At 41.0% G+C, this 17,780-nt stretch overlaps 1 protein-coding gene and 1 long non-coding RNA gene across 5 annotated transcripts in view; both read left to right on the top strand.

Moving 5' to 3' along the window:
* Positions 1 to 3,517: 3,517 nt before the first annotated feature.
* On the top strand, positions 3,518 to 4,348 carry LOC309385062. Its single transcript, XR_014174155.1, has 3 exons — positions 3,518 to 3,567; positions 3,653 to 3,724; positions 4,300 to 4,348. It is a non-coding gene; the product is annotated as an uncharacterized lncRNA (long non-coding RNA).
* A 262-nt stretch (positions 4,349 to 4,610) lies between these two features.
* Positions 4,611 to 17,780, top strand: part of CDK16 (cyclin dependent kinase 16) — a 96,167-nt gene continuing 82,997 nt past the window's right edge. For 2 of the 4 annotated variants that reach the window (XM_081938028.1, XM_081938027.1), the window contains exon 1: positions 15,854 to 15,874. In XM_081938028.1, the coding sequence (XP_081794154.1) occupies positions 15,867 to 15,874 (8 nt within the window). In that variant the 5' untranslated portion in view covers positions 15,854 to 15,866. Of the gene's footprint in view, positions 4,622 to 14,271; positions 14,409 to 15,853; positions 15,875 to 17,780 lie in introns of those variants that run through there. The other 2 variants (XM_081938032.1, XM_081938029.1) reach the window with 2 other exon arrangements.

Genomic DNA, 17,780 nt, shown 5'->3' with positions numbered 1-17,780 from the left:
TCTAACTGTATTCCAAGTGTGGTCTTACCAAGGCATTATAAAGTGGTATTAACACTTCACGTGATCTTGATTCTATCCCTCTGTTGATGCAGCCTAGAACTGTGTTGGCTTTTTTGGCAGCTGCTGCACACTGCTGGCTCATATTTAAATGGTTGTCCAATTGGTTGTCCAATCTTTTCTTAAAAAACCTCCAGTAATGGAGCACTCACAACTTCTGTGAAATCTGTTTTATCTAGTCTGTACTCCTAATATTGGGTAAAAGGTTTCAAAAATGATGCCAATACACCTTTTAATTTTGCCTGCTCAAACAAGTGGCTGATGTTCATGGGAACAGAGGCATTGGTTCTTCTGCCACCTATGCTCTCCTCATCCATCCCTTCCTTGTCACAAACTATGGGGCTATTGTGAACACGGGACAAGATGCACAGCTGTTTCTCTTGGACCACAACATGTGCAGGTTCCTTTAACCTTTTGAGTTTTTCCATCTCAAAAGATGAGATGCGGTTGATGTACTGTTCAAAAGACTTTCTAATCAATCCTCATTTCTGTATCTGTAGCATTGGCTTCATGAAGACAAAGTTCAGTTGGTGCTTTGGGTGTGTAGCTTTTCAGTTTTGGTTGGATTACTTAAGGGATGTACCTGTTCAGGTGACACGTTCATGTGTGGAATGGACCATGAGGTGGGAAGGTTGTGAATTGGCAGCAAAGAGCCTTTGCAGGGGAAGCTTTAACAATGAGGACCTCCTCACTGGTGTGGTGTGATATGGTCTCCATCCAAATATGTCCTCTGATCAGATTTGTCAGGGAATTGCGCAGCCGGTGTTCAAATGGATTCAGAGACATTGACACAAATTGGCAATTTCATGTAAATAAATATATATACAGGAGACAAACAGAAGCATCATCAGGTAAATCAACATGACAGGAACATCATGAGGTAAATCACAGACCACACACAGCACATAGGAAAATGGCGGGAAACAAGGACACTTCCCCCTTTACTCTCACAGCAACCAAATTACAGGTCAGATTCCCTCATTCAGTGGCTGGCTCTCTCCAGCCAATTGGTTATAACTGTGTGCTGTTACTCGCTGTCCAACCCTTCACTGCTCCAGCTATTAATTGTCGTATATCTTAGCACCCCCTCACTGGCGTGGTATGCTATGGTCTCCATCCAAATATGTCCTCTGATCAGATTCAATTTCACCAATAAGCCTTTAACCACATAGACTAGACTAGACTAGACTAGACTAGACTAGAATGGAATAGACTAGACTAGACTAGACTAGAATAGATATTGGAATGAAGGATAGGATAGGACAGGACAGGATATTGGAATGAAGAATAGAATAGATAGAATAAAATAGAATAGAACAGAACAGAACAGAACAGGAATAGAGTAGAATAAATATTGGAATGAAGAATAGAATAGAATAAAATAGAATAGATATTGGAATGAAGGATAGGATACGCTAGGACAGGACAGGGTAGGATAAGATAGGCTATTGGAATGAATAGAATAGAATAAAATAGAATAGATATTGGAATGAAGGATAGGATACGCTAGGACAGGACAGGGTAGGATAAGATAGGCTATTGGAATGAATAGAATAGAATAGAATAGAAAACTTCATTGTCACTTTGAATGTACACTAACCAGCATACATTAAAAATGAAATTTTGTGGCATACAGCTCTCAAAGGATAACCACCTCTGATGACAAGATAAATACAAAATTATCCATATACCCACATATATGACACGGAGAAACAACATAGTCTAGTTCAGATGTATACATGTTTATGGTAAGAAAAACAAATCTTGCGCGTTTACCAGGCAGATGGCCTAGGGAACAAAGCTGTTGCAGAATCTGATAGTCCTGCTAGAAATACTTCAAAACCTTCTCCCACAGAAACAGATCATAAAGTGGGTGTTGGGGATCTCTAACAATGCAATGTCATCTCCTATCTGACCAAATAGCCATCGCTTGGTTGCCATCATTGTCATTTTGTAGCAGGTACTTACTGCACACTTCCAAGGTGGTGTCGGGTGTTTTTGGCCTTCATCACTACACAATATGCTTCCCTGAGATTTTTCAGGGATAGGTTATTATTATTATTTTATTGATTTTCTATTAAATACATGTTAGTGCTTAATAAACATCATGTTGTCTGAGTAGTTTGTTTAACAATACAAATTTACATTCTTAATCTCCACCCCTTTTTTCCAACCATTGGTAAAATAAATTCCATGTTTGATAACATTCTACTTCTTTCTGTTTAATTCTCAATATCAATCTATCCATTTCTGCACAATCTAGTATCTTCCTGATTATCCCTTCATCTCAATTTTTCAGGGATAGTTCATGTTTAGCCTTCACCAGTCCACCTAGAATCAACCAGAGCTCTGCTTGTCCTCCTTCCTAGTCTTCGCAGAAACAGGATTTGAATTACAGCAGATGGGCAACTGTGCCTTTAGCATCACAATTTATATTCTATCGTGGGCATAGCTGGCTGGAAGGCCATCTAGCAAGCTTTGGATTTTGCCAACATCCAAAGATCTACATACGAGTGGACCTAGAAAGCCAAACATTTTGGGTTCCATATTTTTTTGTGATAGTCCTGAAATGTAGGGCAGTGATATAATCACCAAACCATCAATGGATGTTGGACTGAGGACTTTGTCACTTAGGCCTCTCTTGCATGACAGCGAAACTGATCCCCGATGTTGACTTTTATACATCTCTTCCCTGGTATAAACTCTTTATAGCACTTTAGCCATGAAGAAGGTTTAAAAACATTACAGCTATGGGGTTACCAGCTCCTTGTTTCCGCACAGCTGGAACAGAGTGAGGATTTCTAACTTTTGGCCATTCAGGAAAACTTTATTCAAGAAGAAAGAAGTCATCTACTGCCCAAATGAAAGCTATTTCCCATATCTCTGAAAGTGATGATTGGCTACAAGGGAAGGTGGGTGGTCAGAAGGACTGGACATTTTCTTTCCTCCCAGGCTTAGCTCTTGATAGCCATTGTTGATGTGCTCCTTGGCTTCTGCAGTGACATCACGTTTCATCATCAGCTTCTACTCTGAAAATTCTCTTTGCATCTCAGAATGTCCAGGGTTACCGTAGGGACAGGAATAAACACTTTTAAATGATTCCACTTTTACTGACCATCTTTACCGGACACTGACTCGATAGGAGATAGTGCCAGTATTACTCGTAGTTTTGGAAAGTCAATTCTTCCAACATGACAGGTAGAAATTGGGCCATCTCACCCATTGAAGGAATCCCTTGTTTCTCCAGAAGACTTAGTCAGAGGGAAATAGTTTCATTAAGAGGAGAGCTGGGGAGAATAGAAGATTTGGGGATGGGCTGTAAAAGAAAAGCCAAGGGAAGCCATGGTGGAAAGAAAGTCAGAAGAAAACCAATGGGTTGAGGCATCTCTAAAGCATCTCAGGGGATGAAATACTAATGACCTAGCTCCTTTTTTGTGTCTCTTACAGATATAGACAACTTGTGTGCCCTGCTAGCTGGGTGGCAGCCATACTCTTTTGGGCAGCTCAAAGGTAAGAATAACCCTGGATAAAAATATTATTTGGGCTGTTCCAGAAATGATGGACTAATGGACTTGCTTTCTATTGTGTCTTACAGACGACGTAAATGAACTGTCCACTCAGCTGGCAGGATGGCACCCTTTTAATGCTTCGTCTTCTCTTTTTGAAGGTGAATGTTTTCCAGCAATCATAACACAGTAAAAGAATATATTAGGAATGACTAAAATCCTTGTTCCTTTTGTCTTTCAAATAAATTGAATGAGTTGTGCCACTGACTAGCTGAGTGGCAACCATTTCATCTTGGACAGTGCCAAACAACAGCTGTCCAAGGTAAGAGGTTTCTAGCCATTTTGTTTCAATGGCTGGGGGTGGGGTGGGGACACAGGACAGGAAATAAGATAGCCATGCCATGGCTATCTAACAAACATGGTAGGGCTGATGCAGAGATAGCAATTGCAATAGCACTTAGACTTACATATATACCATTTCACAGTGCTTTACGGCCTTGTCTAAGCGGTTTACAGAATCAGCATATTGTCTCCAACAATCTGGCTGCTCATTTTACTGACCTCCGAAGAATGGAAGGCTGAGTCAACCTTGACCCTGATGGGATTCCAACTGTCAAATTGCAGTCAATAGGCAGTCAGCTGAAGTAGCCTGCACTACTGCACTCTAACCACTGTGTCACCATGGCTCTAATGCGATGAATGAATAAAGATCTTCTTCTGTATGTATGTCTTACAGATGACCTCAATTACCTATGCCATCAGCTGGCTCAGTGGCACCCATTCAAAAGCTGAGCAGCCAACATTTTTGGAAAGGTGTTTCCAGGGCATAATAAGCGCTGTTGGAAGAAATGTCCTTCTGGGGAAAAAGACACTGGAGACATGGCGGCTGCTTGGAAAGTTGGTTTAATGATGGATGGACCACATGGCTTGAGTCCTGAACAGAAAAGGTGATCACATGCTTCAATGTTGGGTGAAGAAGAAGAAGAGAGGACAAGATGCTGAAAGTTCCTGGCTTTATACTCTCTGTTCGGCCTCACCTCTCTGTTTCCTGTTCCTGTGTAAGAAAATGTATTCTGATTGGTTGTCAGACTCCCATGGGGCCACGCAGGGGCAACTCTCTAGGCTGTGTTTTGAGTCTCAAGTTTGGTTGAGTTCTCAGATGCCTTGTGGTGAGTTGGGTAAAGGGCTAATACTATCATGCCTTAATCCCATCACCCTGGAGCTGACAGGGAGAACTCTTTATTATTTAGAATAGACTGGCTTGGGCATCTTAATGGCCCATTGACAAAGGGGGATGGGCAGGAAGCTGCAGGGAACTACTTTGTCTTTAAAACATGTTTCTCCCTTTTCATATCCAGGAAAATATAATATTCTGCCTTTTCAATATTTCCTAGGATATTTCATTCTTCTGGGAGAGGGATGGGTTTTAACTTCCTACACCTCAAAGCAGTGGGTTAAGATGCAGTCTTCCAGGGTGGTTCCTATAGTTCAAGAGAAAACCAATTGCCCATTTTCAGTCTGGCAGATGAGCCCACACTGACTGGGTGTAGCTGACCAGCTGCTGACCGAGGTGTGCTACTACTCAGCAGGTGACCTCAAGGAAGGCTGGAAAGGGAAGCATACTCTCTTGCTTCCCTTCAATTATAAACAAAGGGGCAAAAGAAGTACTCCCAGACTCTTAGGCGAGTGGGTCAGGAGGCTATCTGAACTCAGTCTCCGCTTGTAAATTGAGGATTACCTTTATAAATGTGCTTGTAGCTGCTTTTAAGAAGTTTGAAGGCCACTTATTACTTTGTGAAAAAGAAATAGAAAAGAAAAGAAAAACATTCTTATTACTTTTACCATTTTTTCTCTTCAGTTCATAATTTGCATTGTTTTCATTCTGTTGAATACTTTCTTAATAAAAACTATTTTTAAAAAGGAAGGAGGAGTGGTGTTGCTTATGGAAATTGTGTGACTAAATCATAATTTTCAAGAAGCTAAGTACAGAAACCTTAACATAATCCTGCCAGGCAAAAGAGGTCTAAAATAACCCCAGAGGGCTGTTAAATTGCTCAGAGCTAATCTAATTATGCCTCTTCCTGTTAATTGTCTGAAAGCTATAATTTGCATCAACCTAGGAGGACTTGATCTTACCTGAAAAGGAATCCTGGGTGAATCAGAACCTCATACAATATGCTTTTTTTTTAAATGAAAGAATGTCCATTGGCTTAAATGGCTGCACTGAACATAAAACAGGCTCAAGGATTAAATCAAAAACCTGGTGAGTCAAATCCTTTGATTGCACTCATGTTTTTCTCATGAGTAATCTGATTCATTGTCTAGAACACAGCATACAAAGCCATTTTTATGTATGCAATTCTTTGATGGCTTTATTGATAATGTAGATGTCCGATTCCTTCTTCAAACTGTCCAAATTTATGGCCTGCCATATCTTTTTGAATCATCTGATTATTTTGCCAGGGTTTTATAAACTAGTTTGGTAAACTTTTTAAATTAAAAAAAATATGTTTTAAAAGGAAGTTGGTAAAACTAGCCAGGTTTTTTATGGTTTAATGTAAACTACAATTAGCTGAGTTTGCATATAATGAACTGTGAATTATAAACCCCAATATGTCCGTCCCACCCTCCTAAACAAGACAAACTACAGTATGGCATTGCAAGCTATATGGCAGTCCCATGCTTCATTTGGCCAAGGTCAACTACTGTATCCAAGAAATGCAGCTAATGTTTTATGTGACGAATATTTCCTCGGGAAGAATTCCTTTTGATATAGCTGCCCAACCATTTTGTTCCTTAATTCTAAGCATGGGATATGAAGCAGAATGGCTCCCGGGAAATCCTGTGACTTTAAGAGCTGCTTTACCTGCAGACTTATGTTGCTGTGAAAAGCAGAGAGTGATTGTAAAAGTGTTAGAATAATCTTTATTTTCTTAATCCTGGGTCATCTGGAAATTTTATATTCTTGTAAACCATTGACTTCCCATCAGTAATGGTTTCCTCTAATCTTCGCTACTGGTTCAGAACCGGGAACGTGCTTGTGTGCGCACTTGCTTCACTTATGTGCGGTGTTTCTGCGCATAGTGTCTGTGATAGCATCTGGGTGGGTGGGTGGAACCACCTGCTGCCACGCTACCTGTTCGCCCGAACTGGGGCAGACTGGAAGAATACCATCTCTGCTTCCCATCCCCAAGACCTTCAAAGACAATGTATCTCTCTTTAGGCTGGTGAGACCCTGGGAAGAGTGTGCATGACACCCACACCTGTTGCTTACCCTTTTTCTTCCAGCTGTAGTAACTGCAGTGCTAGGCAACAAGATAGGCAAACCCTGGCAGGTGTCCTCTTGACTAAAATTGGCTTTATTTGATAGGGACTACCCAACCTGCTGTGTGGCAAGGAAACACATTTTGCTGTTGCTTAGGGCAGAGAGAGAAGCAAGACATGGTTTAGGAAACATATGTAGCATCATAAACTAACTGCATTTGCTGTGCCTGCAACAAAATGGGCTTTGTACAACATAGTGCAGGGGTGTCAAACTCAAGGTCCACTGGCTGCATCCAGCCTGCAGGGTTTTTAAATCAGGTTTGTGGGGTCTCCCTGGAAACAATGAAGGAGTGGCCTGTGGTGCCTGTGCCAGCAAAAATGGAGCCCTCCCGGCTCTGGCAGAGGGTTGCAGGATGCCATTGCAGTCAAAAATGGAGCTCAAGAGCCCGTTTTCACTGGCAGAGCGCCGGGCCACCAAAGGGACCCCTGACATGAATGACATCGAGCCTGCCATGCCCACCCTGGACCCCCGAGGTCAAACACAACCCTGATGCAGCTCTCAATAAAATTGAGTTTGACCTAGTGAATAACAATATAACCAATCACATTTTACCTTAATATAAATATACATATTATTCCAGTTCTTGGTTAATTTCTAATTCAGCATGTCACACATGAACCAAGGAAATTAGATCAATTAAGCATGGTTATGCATGGTGGCTAAGACACTGAGCTTGTCGATCAGAAGGTCGGCAGTTCAACAGTTCAAATCCCTAGCGCCGCGTAATGGAGTGAGCTCCCATTACTTGTCTCAGCTTCTGCACATCTAGGAGCTCGAAAGCACATAAAAAATACAAGTAGAAACACAGGGACCACCTTTGGTGGGAAGGTAACTGCATTCCATGCACCTTTGGCATTTAGTCATGCTGGCCACAGGACCACGGAGACGTCTTTGGACAGTGCTGGTTCTTCTGCTTTGAAATGGAGATGAGCACCCCCCCCTTAGAGCCGGGAACGACTAGCACGCATGTGCGGGAGAACCTTCACCTTTACCTTAAACACGTAATACAAACACAGCTAGCGTGTTCAAAACCAGGCAACTACATTTTGGCCTTATTATACAGATGTTTTTTTGACTTACAACAGTTTGTGTAGTGATCATTCAAAGGTACAACGGCACAAAAAAAAGTGACATGACCATTTTTCTGACTTAATGACTGTTGCAGCATCCCATGGTTATGTCACCAAAATTCAGACACTTGGCAAATGACTCATATTTATGAGTGTTAGTGTCCCACTTTTTGCAATTTTCTGACAAAGTCAATGTGGACTTTGTCATTTAACAAACATGTTAACAACTTAACAATTGCAGTGATTCACTTAACAACTATTGCAAGAAAATAGGGCAAAACTCACTAACATGTGTCACTTAGCGACAAATTTTGGATTCCATTGTGGTCATAAGTTGAGGACTACCTGTATAACATAGCTAATAAATAAAATTGTTATCTCAGCTAAAGCAGGTTTCAGCCTTTGCTTATGTGGTTTTGAAAAAGGAGGAGAGAAAAAGCAGTCTACTAGATCTAGAGCTGGATATGTTTGCTGTTTTCATTGTCTAATACAAGTTGGGTTTACCCAACGCTCTTAAACTAACGATTCCGAAATTGGTAAATTACCCAATTGGATTGAAGCGGTTTTTCTTTAGGTAATGACACATGAACCCATTACCCAATCACAACAGGAATATTTAAATTGACTTAAGTGTTTTACCTACATTGGGCAAAATGGATTTTCAGAGGTGGTTTTGGGTAATGAAGGAAAAATTTGGGAAGTGCTGCTCTAAATTATAATCAGTTGTAATACAACTCATTCAATCTGATGTTCTCCAGATATTTTGCAATTTAGGATCCATAAACCCTAACAAATAGCCTCTTATGGAACTCAATGACTTTATGTTGTCCTTTGCTCTAAGTGCCTTGTAATTTTGGTAGCCAATGACTGAAAGAAATGAGCAGATATGCGATGGTTCCTGGTAAAAATATGAAATTTAGACTGCAAACATCTGAACAGCCACTGGATGACAAAAAAAAGGTCAGAATGTACTAACTCCTTACTGCTAGCTGGATTTCTGCAGCCTGAATCTGGGAGCTCTAGTTCCAGGGCGTTTGAAAATTTGTTACTAAGCCTTGATCCTTATTTATGAAACAAAAGCAGCTTTTCCTCGGTGCCCTTGGCTCCGAAATCTCAAATGAAAACTCACAATATGAACACGCATGTGAGCAAGCATGGAATCGAGATGCCATCCGAGCTCTTTTCATACACCACCATCATTGAAATATTTACAGCTGACAATCTTGGCAGAAGATTGATCACAGCAAGCTTGCTACCAGGAGGCAGAAAAATGACTTTCTCCATCTGTTCCCTGTTCACCCCTCTTCTGATTTATTTAGTCCTTAGGCAGGTAGGATTCCAAAATGAATTAGGATCCTTTCCCTCCTGCTTTATGGGAAAGCTGGCATTGGTCAGGTCAAAATGGCAGCAATAAAACATCTGCATCAATTGAGGGATTTAGTTTTTAATTTATTAAAAGAATAATAAAGAGTGGAGAAGAAAGTCATATCGATTCATATGTTGTTTATTTCGGCCTTTCTGACTTGCCTAAAATGAGAATTTAATTTAAAAATGTTGATAGTGATAACAAATATAATAAAACAGCCATAAACACTAAAGCCCTAGAGAAAACAGAACTTTAAAAAACCCAGGCCTTCATCAAGGACTGCATACCAATGGCTAGAAATTCTGGAAGTTATAATTTAGCCCATCTGGAACGTAGTAAGCTGAAAGAGGCTGACATATAAAACAATAGCCAAGGTTTGAGCAAGAATTCCTCTGGGTCCACCATGCAAAAAGGACTTGGCCGGCATAACAATATGTTACGAATCCTATCTTTCTCCAAGCAATTTAAATTATTTCCAGCAAAATTCACAGGCCTAAAGCCAGTTTGAAAAGGATGACAATCAACATATTAAAAAAATAATATCTCGAGCTGAGGCTGGCCTGTATGCTTGGTGACTTTGCTTAAAAAGTGAACGATTGAAAATCTACACAGCCCTGCATTTTTGCCTATTTTACATCCTACTTTTCCAGGCAAAAAAAAAACAAAACCTTCTGTAGAATAAGTTTGTCACAGCCCCCAATAGTAGTATCACAATTGTTTTGTCTTCTTTGAATACAAGGATATAGCAGCATCACCAAACATGCGGACGAAATATTTTTCATGTTATTAGTAAAGTGGTGTTTGAAGGTCTTTGTAGGCTAGATCTAAGGCTCCATGACTGTGACATTGCAATGGGCTAATATAACAAAAATAACCAGACAACCCATTACAACTTTCATGCTTTCAGAGATATTTCCTTACTACATTCCTCACTGTGCCAACTATGACAGAATTTCTAATGTACTGTTTTCACTGGGAAACTTGGAATATGTTCGGAAATGTAGAGTATAGGCCTTGAAAATAGCCCAAGTTGAACTATATACATCACTGTCAAACATCAGCACAGGAAATGTTTTATGACATTTTAATTTTTATGTCACAAAATGTTTTATAACGGTTGCCAAAGGGGTTAATGGTTCCCAGATTTTGGACACATTCTATAAGTTAGCCCATTTGAGGTACTTTGGTTCAGAAATTGTTGCCCTGTGATGCACGGTTTCATCCAGTTAAAGGTTACCTGAACAAGAGTTTTATTAGTATAGAGATTTTAGTAAAAAGTAGTATATAGATTGGGGAAACAAATGTACAAGGATAGGATAGGGAGTATTTGGTTAAGCCCATTTCCCCATCATTGGGAAAATGATCTTCGACCTGAACTGATCACAAACTAAAAGTGAGTTAGCAGTGTAATATGACTGCCAAAAAGGCAAATGGCTAAATTGAAGGAAATATATCTTTTCCCCCAATGAGAAAGGAATAATTTTATCCCATTTTGCACTGCTCATACCTGTCTCTCATACTGTGTCCAATTCTGGGTACTATATTTCAAGAAAAGTTAAGATGCAAAAAAAGGAAATGGGGATGGATCAGGGGGTTATAAACTAAATTTCCTATGGATGGACTAAACATAACTTTAGTTAACTTTACAGTAGTGCTTTATAAAGTGTGGTCTTAAGACCCCCTTGGGGGTCCCCAAAGCTCTCTCTGAGGTCCATGAAATCAAAATTGTTTGCCAGGCTGCATTGAGAAATACAGTATTAAAATCAAACAACAGTGAGAAGCAGTAGCAAATGTATCAATTTTAACATAACAAATATTGATAAATATAAATCATACAAGCACAAACTGTTTTGGGATCCTCAATTTTTAAAAGTGGAAAGATGTCCTAAATTTAAAAAAACACTGGTCTAGAAAAACATGGCAGAGGGGGATAACATTCTGCAAGTTATTTGAAGATAGTACAGTAATCCTCGACTTCCAACAGTTCACTTAGTGATAATTCGAAGTTACGGCACCGAAAAGTGACTTGAGGTTTTTTTTTTTTATTAAAAGAGTTTTGTACAAACAGATTTTCCCCCTTTTCACCCCCCCGCCATACAATGTAAATCTCATACAAATGCTATGCCCCCCCAACCCCCCCCGCAAAAATTCACATTCAAATATTATACCAAATACTTTGCCCCCTCCCCTCCCCCCGTCTTAAAGTAAATTACTCGTATTGTAGCCCCTCTCCTCCCAACACAATATAAATTTCTCTTTCTCACTGTTTTTCACAGTGATGATTTTTGCAGCATCCCCATGATCATGTGATCAAAATTCAGATGCTTGGCAATTGGTTCATACTTATGACTTGCCGTGTCCCAAGGTCATATTATCACTTTTTGCACATTTCTGACAAGCAAAGTCAATCGGGAAGCTAGATTAACTTAACAACCAAGCTACTAACTTATCAATATCAGTGATTCACTTAGCTATAGCAAGAAAGGTCATAAAATGGGACAAAACTCAAATATCTCACCTAACAACAGACATTTTGGGCTCACTTGTGGTTGTAAGTCGAGGACAAACTGTACTTGGAAAATGTGTCTACTTGTTCTCTAACATAGGGTTCAGGACACACAATAGTCACAAAAAGGCAGATTTCTGCTAAATATAAGCTTATTAAAGATAAAAGCATTCTGACAATGTTATGGGTAAGTTAGCTCGCCTTTGCTGAGCAAAAAGGCGATATTTGTAAATTATCATTTTAATTGGATTTCTGTATTAAGTATTGTGAGAGATTAGACAAACAAATCCTGCCGTTATCTCTGTGGATTCCAGTTTGCTCTTTTTCATCCAAGCTTTTTCACTCTGGGACCCTTGGCTGGAGGGCAAGTTGTTTTGGGAAATAACAGCCTTTAGAATGGTGACTATGACCTAACTCCGTGATGGTGAACCTATGGCACACGTGCCAGATGTGGCACACAGAGCCCTCTCTGTGGGCATGCACAATCGCCAGCTGCTCTTCTGGTTTCCGGTGTGTGCATGCGCACCACCCACCTGATCTTCAGGTTTCCGGCACTCCGGCACATGCAAAGACCAGCTGGCCGACGCGCATATGCGTGTCGGATACCAGAAGACTGTATGTGCATACCGGTCAGCTGGTCTTCCGAGTTTCCAGGGCCCACATGTGCATGCACATTCTGGTTTGGGCACTCTGTGCCGTAAAGGTTTGCCATCACTGACTTAACTGGTTATTGTGTCTTTAGTGTTGTTACTATGACAGCAGCCTTTTTGGGCCTAATGGGTTTCTGAAAAACTCCGCAGAGCAACACCATGGCTCTGATTAAGTTCCCTTCTTCTCACATTATCAAGGTTATGGGCAGTGTGGCAAAGCAAGGGAATATGATTCGTCTGTAATCCTTCCTGGCTCACTTAACTAGCCAGGAGAAGGCCCAGAAGCAAGGCTTAATGCCATACAAGTATAGCGCATTAGCTATTCACCTGAGGCTGCAAAAAAGAAAATACGTTTTCTCTCTCCCTTCTTAGATCCTCCTCTAACCCCAGCAATTTAAAAAAGTGGAGATTAATTACGGCAAACTACTAGAAAGCAGGCAATGCAAAACATAATGGCAACACTTCAAAACCTCTTAATATGCTTAACGTTCAGGCGGCTTGCAACACAAAAAAAACAACAACACAATTTGAGGACACCAATTTGTGTTGCAAAGCAGTATAAAATCGGCCAGGAAACAAAAGCCACCGATTAGTGGAAGGAAGCACGGAAGGAAGGAAAAAGAAGTAATAAAAAGTCCATTGCTTTTTCCCTCTAGGATTAGGGTAGGAAAGAAGCATCCAGTTTGCGAATTCCGCGGCCGAAACCGCCGTGGATCTCAAGCGAGCTAAGTCACGGCTTTATTCTCGGTCTTTCCTTCATTGTTCTCAGATTTCAGGAAGAGCTTGGAATGTTCAAACAATGACCCGAAATTTTAGACGGGCGTTCCACATTCTGCTGCTCCGACCGCTGCGCGCTATGTTTTAAGGTGGCTCGGTTCACTTTAATCGCTTGAGAGAGCACAAAAAATTACCAATGTAAACCTCTCCGCCACCCCATCACCAATAAATAACAGAGTCTAATCTGCTTCATTTAACTCATCACTACTGTCTTATACGTAACTAATTAATATGACGTCGATTGGTTGTCGTGCAATCCATTCTTCTGCAGCTAATAAAGTAGTTTCGCTTAAGCCTGGAATAGTAGTTTTGGGTTTACATACTGGTAACCCTGATGCATCTCGACTGATTTGCGGGGTCCCGACTTAGAAACCAAGAGATTTGAATATAAGTTGCCACTATCGGTTTTTCGAAACTAAAAGCATCCCCCCCTCTAACCAGCGAACGCTGGTGAGGCAACGTCTGCTAATCATTAAGAGGAACGGTTACTTGGGAGGGGGGGGGGAAGAGATGAGGAATGTACCATTGTGATGCACATGGGGGATAGGCCAGCCCGTTAACGTCTACCGAGCACCTGAAAGTTGTCATGCACGGCGACTGAGATTTATTGCAAACGGATTGCAGAAAGTTAAAAAGTTTCATCAAAATACAGAAGAAAAGATCGATGTTTTTATTAAGGGGAGATCCCTCCCCCCCAGCTCGGGAAAATAAGAAGGCTGGGATTCTACCACATGAAATGAAAGTGGGGGAGATACTTTATTGTTCTCGCACAGATTCCTAAAACTCTCTATTTCTGAAAATGACTGAAGTGTTGGTTCCGTTTCTTCCCTTCCCTTCTTTAAGTGTGGGGTAACATGAATTGTGCAAGGCCTCCAGCTTTTCTGGTGGTTTTACCCATGTTAACAGGGAATGGTACGATCCAAAGGGGAGGGGAGAGTTAAGCCCAGCCAGGGGGTTGGCGTTGGTCAGTCGTAGGGTGGGAGGCGGCTGGGTTGGGGGTGGTTCTTTGGAGCTGGGAGGGAGGAGTCGAGCAGACCCGGGCTTGGGGGGTGACCATGGGTGGTTGAGGGGTGCCGAGTTCAGAGGCGGCCCATGCTGGCAGCCATGGCCGAGGATTACTGGGACTCGCAATAGCAATAACCGCCGCCAAGGTAAGAGACAGTTCTTTACCGAGGAGAGATTTGTGCGGGGGGATGGGGGGTCGTGGAATCCAGCAGGACCTTTGATCCCTTGTTCCGAATCTCTTCCCCCCCCAGGGATTTTTCTCCCAGCTTTTAGGTTGGATCGCCCGTTTTCATACAACAGATCTGATCGTGCAAGCGGTCTAGTTGACCTTTCTTTAATTCTTTACTGGCCTAAACACTCCCAATCTCCTAATACTGTGCTTTACTGAATTACTGAATTCCCGTTCAAAATATTTGCTGTCTTTTCTTGCTCTTTCATTAGGGAAAAGTAGGGTCTATGACTCTACGTTGATCTGTTTTTCAGCTGTTTCTATTCCATATTTATCTCCAGTCTATTTCTAAACGCTTCCTCAATAGAGCTGCATGAATCAGATCCTTTGGCCCAAAGGCAAGCTGTTTTAGCTCAGGATATTAGAGGTCCAGACTTTCTTCTTAATCTTCCTTCCCTGGTTTCATGTTCTTTCTACAAAGTCCCTGGGATCCACCCCTTCAGTTAAGGTTTGAAGCCTGGTGTATCTTGCATACCTTAGGGCTGAAATTAGGAAAAGTAGGGTTGGACTTAATGGATCTTGAGTCTTCACCACTTCATGTCCCATCTGTATTATTGACTCCCTGCCTCTACCTCTCCCAATTAACTGCCAGGCCCTAAAGTCTTCCTTTTTGTTCAAGTTTTTCATTGTCTTTGGCCTTTTTGAGTTTCAGTCCAGATATTTAATATTCATTCTGTGACTGGATGATTCAGGGTTAGATGTCCTTTTCTTAGAGGTGTTTCAACTTGCTGAGTGAATCTTTCACTCCTTCTCTTTTTTTAGGGACATCCTCTTGTTCTTTGCTTTATACTCAGATTGACTTCTCAAATTGCCTTTTTCTCTCTCTCTAATCATCATCACGGATACATATACGTAACTACTGTCTCTTGGAGGTGAGACATCTTTGCCCTTCTGGTCTTAAAAGTAATTCTAAGTGGTTAAGTTGCATTTCATTGGTTGTATCATATAGATTGTCTTTGCACAATATTGGAGAGATGATTAGAACTGGATGTATGTCTTTCCTAGAGAATTAGTGTTCCCTCCCCCCTCTCCCTTTACACTTATATACATGGAAAAGGATTGTGTGCTCTTCCTTTCCTTCTCCCCCGGAAACCATGTGCAGAAATGTGTGTGGAAAGAATGTAATGGGGATCAGCATGCTTTCTGGCTAGGAAAAAGAGAGAAGAAATTGAATTCCAAAGGAGGACAAACTGATGTGAGCTGATCTCTGTTCTGGAATTCCAGCTGTTCTTGGTCAGACTGGAAGGGAGATCATTTTCTCACTTCCCACCTCCAGATCTGATGCTATCACCTTCTGCCTCACAGGTCTGATGATGTAATGGGGAGGGGGGCTTCCATCTCCTCTCTTCACGCAGCGCTGCGTCTGCAACTAAAAATGTGTGGGTAAGTAAATGGTTCTTATGACGATGCTGGAAGGTTGGCATGGATCAGGGTTGTTCTGAGGGGAATTGCTTTGGGGCAGCTGCTGTCCAGATTACCCCTGGAGACATTTGGTGCAGAAGCCTGAAAAAAGGGAGTGGGCCTAGCTGGATCTTTCTAGGTTTGTTCCCTGTAAGTAACCTAGAATTTATTAGAAGGCCAGATTTCCTTCTTGTCAACCTGTTTTACTATTTATTTTGTTGGACCTGACAACTTAGCTGCTGCCTTGTCTTTCTTAGTTTGCTTGTCCTCATTTGGCTCCTGAATCTTTGAGGAAAATGTTTTTGTCTGTCTGGCGTGCTCATTAGGGTGCTACAGAATTTGTGGGTACTTAGTTCTGTGTTAAGATGGCTTTCCCCTTCCAACTTATTTCTTTCCCTGCCAACTGAAGCATGGATGATTGGTTTTTGGCACTCAGTGGACTTGGCATTTGGGCCAGGTCCCAGGGAACTGCAGAGAGAACTGCATTGATATCTTAGCTGCTCAGTCAGTTTTTGGAAGACAAGGGACTTGGGAAGGCTTGGTTGCAATGAAACCTTTCTTTCCCGCTTTTTAATATTTTAGGACTTCTTTACTTACACTCTTAAGTTAATAACTTTATTTTTGTTTAATGGCTTTTACTGGTCAGTGGGTTTTAGGTACCCTTCAATGTGGCTTGTTATTGAATAAACTCTAAGCAGTATCAGAATGTAGTCATCAGTTATTTCTTAGAGTTGCAATACAGCGTTCCAGATATTTTCAATAGTATGTCCTACACCAATACAGCTTATGTTTAGGAATCAGGAGAGCTGTAATTCAAAATGGTACCAGATTGTCACTCTTTAACTACTTTAGTTACCCATGCGAGGCAGATCCCAGCACACTATGACAAAAGCACCTGCAGAAAAGATGTCCACAAGGTAAAAGAGCTGTACTACATGCAGGTAAATGAGCCAACTTGGAATGTTTTGAATGCATGAAATAAAAAACACAAGAGAATGGAAAACATTATACTATTGCATTCAGATTTTTGATTCCCGTGTTATTCTTTCACTGAATAACCTGTCTGGGGAACGAGTCTTATTGAGTCCAGTAGGTCTTATTTCTGATTAAATCTGCATAGACTGTATTGATGGACCATCTTTGATTCTGGTGTCTCATGACCATCTCCACTGTTCAATCCAATGCTTGTAGTTGTTCTGTCTTATCATTCTTCATTGGTTGTGATGGTATTTATGTTTTATCCTTCCAGTACCTATGGGACAACTTCTCCTGCATTCAAATGAGGAACAGTTGATGGGATACTGCCATTTTCCCACGGCTGCGCTGCCTAATGTATGGATTTTAAACTTGGCACCATGGCAACTTTATGAGTTGACACTGGGTTTAAGCCGGTGTTATATCTACATGTCATCCTCCATGCTAATAAAACTTAAAGACACATTTTCTTCCCTCAAGGCTTAACTCCCATGTTCTTAACTGCTGAACAAAATCTTAAAGAGACTATCACTGTTCCTTAATTGTCCTGCAAATATGTCAGGCTGCAGTTTTTATACATCTGTATCGGGAATAAGTCTTCTTTGAATTATTAAGATTTACTTAAGTTTAAATGTGTTTGGGAGTGCCCTTTGATCTATGTAATGGGATTTAATTATTGAAGTATACATTTCCCCCCTTTGGGGTACACCCAGATTCATTTACCTTGTTTTGCTTTTTGTGGATTCGATTACACATTTAGAAGTATTTTAGGATTCCTGCCCTTTCAGTTTTTATTCATCCCCACCTTCTATGTCTCCCCCTTGAATATAAAAGATGATTTGGTTCTTCTTTCTTCTGCCTTGTGAAGGTAGACTTCAGCAATGCTTGAGTAACACTGCAAACACTTGGAAGG

The sequence above is a fragment of the Natrix helvetica genome (genome assembly GCF_964273705.1).
Source record: "Natrix helvetica genome assembly, chromosome: 1".
Taxonomy (NCBI): domain Eukaryota; kingdom Metazoa; phylum Chordata; class Lepidosauria; order Squamata; family Natricidae; genus Natrix; species Natrix helvetica.
This window is presented reverse-complemented; position numbering and strand designations above follow the sequence as displayed.